Source organism: Solanum pennellii, chromosome 1, assembly GCF_001406875.1.
Source record: "Solanum pennellii chromosome 1, SPENNV200".
NCBI lineage: Eukaryota > Viridiplantae > Streptophyta > Magnoliopsida > Solanales > Solanaceae > Solanum > Solanum pennellii.
The window spans coordinates 88,775,548-88,781,547 of record NC_028637.1 but is presented as its reverse complement, the minus strand read 5'-3'; the positions used below and the strand labels follow the sequence as shown (position 1 = coordinate 88,781,547).

General features: G+C 25.3%; 1 protein-coding gene across 1 annotated transcript; it reads right to left on the bottom strand.

The window, feature by feature from the left end:
• Positions 1 to 1,111: 1,111 nt before the first annotated feature.
• On the bottom strand, positions 1,112 to 3,595 carry LOC107032389 (B3 domain-containing protein Os11g0197600-like). The gene is made up of 2 exons (XM_015233986.2): positions 3,518 to 3,595; positions 1,112 to 1,363 (listed from the first exon to the last, which is right to left on the bottom strand). Exons 1-2 carry the CDS (start codon positions 3,593 to 3,595, stop codon positions 1,112 to 1,114), a joined length of 330 nt encoding a protein of 109 aa, XP_015089472.2.
• Positions 3,596 to 6,000: the final 2,405 nt, after the last annotated feature.

Below are 6,000 nucleotides of genomic sequence, written 5' to 3'. Positions count from 1 at the left end.
TCATATGGGATTATATTTTTTAGAAAAAAATAATAAAAATTTAGATTAAAATTATTATTTTTTCATTTCCGTTAGAGAAAAAGGGTATATGTGAGCCATTTGTTTACAAGTAGGGGTATATATAAGCCACTTTCATAACAAGGGGTATATCAGCTCTAAATAACAAAGTTGAGGGGTATATCAGACCCTTTTCCCTATTTTAAAAATTCAATTATAATACATTAATTTATTGTTTAAAATAATAAAAAATTATAAATGATAATTTTTTATATATTAATATAATAAAAAAATATATCATAAATATATTTATCAAAATTGTTATTATTTAATTTTAAAAAAAAATTATGACAATAAAAATGTATGGAGATAATATTATCTTCCGTCCTAATTTAAATAGGGTTTAGCCATGTGACTGTTAGAAGGCAAAATAGTTTTATGTTTTTAAAGTAAAAAAAAATAATATTAGAGCAATTTTAATTTAAGAGTTCACACAACTATTTTTAAAAATTAGTAGCCGTGATATGGCGACACTAATTTTCGCTACCTAAGCTTATCAACTACGATATTTACCAAATTTTGACTCAATTTATCATTCAAATTCTAATTTATTTTTGTTTGATTTGACCTACTAAAATAAAGAGGCTCTTCAAGTAAAATTATGTTTTTTTTAAAAAAAAATCCTAGCCACTACTTTGCTGAATTGAGTAGTGAAAAAACGATGTTTGCATCTTAATTTTAATTGGTTGAATCTATCAAGAATGAGTTAGAATTTAAATTATAAATTGAGTTAAAATGGTACGAGTATTGTCTAAAAACTTCAGCAAAACAATAGCAAAATCACGGTTAATAATTTATCACACACACACACAAAAAAAAAAGACTAAACTGAAAATTGCACCAAGACATGAGTAAAACTGAAAACAAATTAAACTACATTAAGTTTAACGAAGATATATAAAACCTTCAAATAGCTTAGAATGTAAATAATACGAAAAAAAATAGGTTCGAAAATGAGTACTACCACTCTCACGTAATTTTGATAAAAAACAGTCTCTAATTAACCATCAATAGGTTAAAGACAATCGTCTTTTCACTTGAACTTTAATATCAATCATTTCTCTAATCCGTTCTTGTTGAAAATGCGTACAGTAAATGTCTTCGATCCATCGTAATTGAAGAATAGAACTTGAGTCATTTGAATATGATTCTCCAACGCAAATTCCTTCCAACCACCATGGAAGTACATCGAATTTCCATCCTCACGTGTTGTTATGTTCCAATACTTGTCACCATCACCACATTTTAGCAACATTTCTCCCATTGTTTCTTCCCTTATACGATTCACAAGAGTCGATGGAATTCTCTACAATAACCAAAAAAACAAAACACGATCTTGTATTTGAGTTTTATCCCTATTTATCATATCAACGTAATATAATTATCGCATACTTACAATTATATATATAGATTTTAAAAATAATAATTTAATAATAAATAAAATAATTGACAACTGAGAATCTAATTAAGGTAGAGTTCAAATCTCGACTCTGCCTAATTAACAAAAATATTTATTTACACATGTAATAAATGAATAAGATCAAACAAGCATGTTATTTGGAGGCTAGCTATGTGTAAATAAATGAAATTTACTCATTGACAATTTATATTTGTAAACAAGTCATCGATATAAAAATAATAAATAAATAAAAGTTTGATTTATAATAAATATTTGTCTCTAAATAGTAGATAAGGCTTATAGATTTAAAATTAACAATAAAAATCATTGAGTAAGATCAAGCAAGATGTGCATCTAAAAGAAATAATGAAAATGGTTACCCTTGATAAGATTTATAAAAATTTAAATTAATATTAATAAAAATTGACTCTTAGCAATTTAAACTGACTCATGTTATCACCTATCACAAATATCTATACATATGTAATTTGTGAATTAATTATGAAATATTGGACATTCGAATTTGTATTCCTTGAGTGAAAAAAAACACCCAATTCATTCTTTTTTCTAATTAAGAGGAGCAATCTTAATTCTTATTCTATAAGGTTGAATCAGGGGCGGACCCACACGGGGCTGCCCGGGTGCTCGAGCACCCATTAAGCTCATATCGAACTATGTATATTTATATCAAAATTAAGGTAATATCGTATAAAATAAAAGTCGAGCATCTAATAAATAAATGTATTAGTTGGCATGGTGGTTGGAAGTGGGTTTTCAAGGTCTTATATTATGTATTAAAATCAACTCTTTTCTTTCTACCTTTTCTTTTTTCCCCTTTCACGAATTGTCGTATTTCTAATTTTTCTAAAACAAAATTATTTTTTGAAGATTATTTTTCTTTTTGATTTTTTTGGCTATTTTATATAAATATAATTATTTTTTCTTTTGAAAAGTATTAAATTTATACATTTATATTTATGATAGATAGCTTCAAAAGTAACCTCGATCTTAAAATCTTGAATCGTTTACTTCTCATGTCTATTATGTAACTTAATCTCCAAAAAAATATAAACAGTCATGATCTTCCATTACTATTAACTTTTTCTTCTCTTCAGTCTAATTAGAAAAAATAAAAGGGAAGGAAAAAAATGTGTTCTAGCGCCTTTATTTCAGTTTTTCAATTTAAAAGCGAAAGAGTCTTCCTTCCGCTGGTTTGTCTTTTTGGTAACTACAATTGTATGTGAAAGAATATTGTTTCTCCTCCTTTTTTTTTTGAACCAATTCAAATATTTCGATTGTCTATTGCATTGAGAAAATAACACCTATTTTGATGAATTTTAGCTCGCAGTTACGCTCTTTGGTTGATATAAGTTGAAAATGGTGAGCACCCATAGTTATAAATTTCTGAATCCGCCACTGGATTGAATAAAAATTTGAATGATCATTTGTTAAGTTCTATACTTTTAAGGTGTGAGTCATTTAATTTTTTAGGGTTGGATTTAAAAATCCCTAGCCTAGAAGAGAGAACGAAAGCATATTCTTTAACATTTAAATGTATACAAAAATTATAGATCTGAAAGAAATAGGTCAAAATGTTTTCTATCGATAAAATTTATAGATCTAAAATTAATATTGATAATTAACTCTTAACGATTTAACTACACTTGTGTAATTCATGAATAATATCAAACATGTTGTCTAGATCTAAAATTAAAAAATAAATTTATGTCTATTGACGATTGAAATTTAATAAATAAAATTCGTAGATCTAAAAAAGTTGATTGAAAGTCACTCACTTTCCAATAAAATTTTGTAGATCTAAAACGACTACTAAACAAATTATTTCTTAACGATTTTAATAGAGTGTAGTTAGCATCGATCAACAGAGATATTCATACATGTATATACATGAGTAATATAATCAAATAAACATGAAAAAGCATGTCGTCGATTTGAATCTAAAATAAATAAATAAAGCTATTTTCAGACAATTTAAATTCATGAAAATAGATATAAAAGGAAAAAAAAATAGTAATTCTAGAATTGAGAATGCAACATTACCAGTTCTTCCATATGAGGGTCCAAAACAATCTTGTAGAAGGAAAGCTCATCATTTGGGTTACCTCCAAAATTGCTCATTCTCACTATTTTTTCTGCAAATTCTTTTTTAATTTTAGTGAATGTTAAATTGCTAATTTAAGCTTTCAATATATATAGCTATAATGAAATTAATGCAATCTAATTATTGATTTAGTAATTAATTACTTTGGCAGTGAATGTTATATTCTTAGTTAAGATACCTTAACTAAGATTAATATCTATTAAATATCTCTACCTATTCGAATTTAAATTATTTAGACACTTATTACATATGTGGCACATAAAATGTAATGTATATTTTAATAAGCGCGTGAAATCAATATTTTAACATTTTCTCTTTTTCTTTTCAATCTTCTTTTTCTCATTATTTTTTTTAACAATAACAATCTTTTTATTTTTCTTCTCTTTCAAGACCATACCCTGCTGTAATCACTTTTCTTCACAATTTTTTTTTTACAATTTTCCTGCTTTCTTCTTCTTTTTGTAATCTTCTTATTATTGTTTTATTTTCGTTATCTTTTTTTAAAAAAAGATGGAGATCATTATCCATAATTTTTTATCAAAAAAATAAAAATGTCTTCTTTATCGAAAAATGAAAACCATCGATCAATTTAAATGAAAATAAAATAAAAGGTATAAAAAGAAATAAATGTAATAAATTTATACGTAATATATAGCAAAATTTCTAACTTTTTAAATGAAGAATCTACAATAGTAAAACTGTTAGAGAAAGAGAAGAATGTGAGAGGCTTACGGTGGGTGATGTGGGGTGTATAATTTATTTCCTTCTTTTTTAGTTTTTTTTTTTTTAAAAAAAAGTTTTAAGTTTTTTTCTTTAATATTTTGACATGTTTATTTTTAAAATTCATTTTTATAAATATTTTAAATCAAAATGTCACGTATTTTTATTTGATTTGTGATTTTATCACATCATATGCATGTTATGCATGTGTATTACACACACTTTCTCTTTTGATTATTAATGTTAGAAAAATATTCAATATATATTTATTTTTTAAAATTGGAGTGTAATAAAAAATAAAATTTGTTGAGCCGTCTAAATAAGTTATACAGATAATTTTAAGAGGCGACAAATAATTTAAGCCAATTCTAAATGATTCAAAAAAATTTAATATTTACTTTCGAGATTTTATCATTTAATGACAAAATTGATTATTTTTTTTTTGACCTTGTAGATTTTATTTTAATAACCTTTAATGCACAAAATTTGAAATTATAAAGCAAATGATCTATCTAGATTTACAAGAGCAAGATATTTTTTGTTTTACTTGTAATATCTATCGAGATTATTTCCAATTCACATCTATTTTATTCTCCATTTTTGATATTTGGAGAGTAAAATAGAGAATGAGCGCTTCAATCCATCTTTATATAACTCTTTACTTTTCAAATTTACAGAGTTGAACAATAATTCTCTAAATTTAGACCATCTCCAATCAAATTTACACTGTTAAACAATAATTCTCTAAATTTAGATCATCTCCAATCCATCTCTATTTTACTCTCCATTCTCCATATTTGGAGAGTAAAATAGAGAATGAGAACTTTAACCCACCTCGAAATCACTCTCTATTCTTCAAATTTAGAGAGTTGACTAATAGTTCTCCAAATCCTATTTCACTTTTTCGGTATTTTATTATTATTTCCATTACTATCTAATTAACATATTATTTTACATGTAAATTCATTAATTAAATATCTAATATTCATAATTCTTTTCAATGGAGAGTAAAATAGAGAATGAAAACTCCAACACACCTCGAAATCACTCTCTATTCTTCAAATTTAGAGAGTTGACTAGTAGTTCTCCAAATCCTATTTCACTTTTTCAATATGTTATTATTATTTTCGTTAGTTTCTAATTATATTTTACATATAATTTTATTAATTAAATATCTAATATTCATAATTCTTTTTAAATGTATATAATATATTAAAAAATATATTATTTAATATATACTACTTTATTTTCAAATTAATAGTATTTTTTATTTGAGATAATGCACAAGTACCCCCTCAACCTATGTCCGAAATCACACAGACACACTTATACTATACCAAAGTCCTATTACCCCCCTAAACTTATTTTATTAATAATTTTCTACCCCTTTTCGGCCTACGTGACACTATCTTGTGGGCCCAACACTGGTTGACTTTTTTTTTTCCAAACTAGTGCCACGTATGTCGAAAAGGGGTAGAAAATTACTTATAAAATAAGTTCAGGGGGTAATAGGACCTTAGTATAATATAAGTGTGTCTCTGAAATTTCGGGCATAGGTTGAGGGGGTACTTGTGCATTTTCCCTTTTTTTTTTTTTTAATTTTCATCAACTTTTTGTTTTATAATACATAACATAATAATTTAAATACAAGATAAAATACAATACAATACATAATAACTAATTCGCGATGAAACAAGAATTA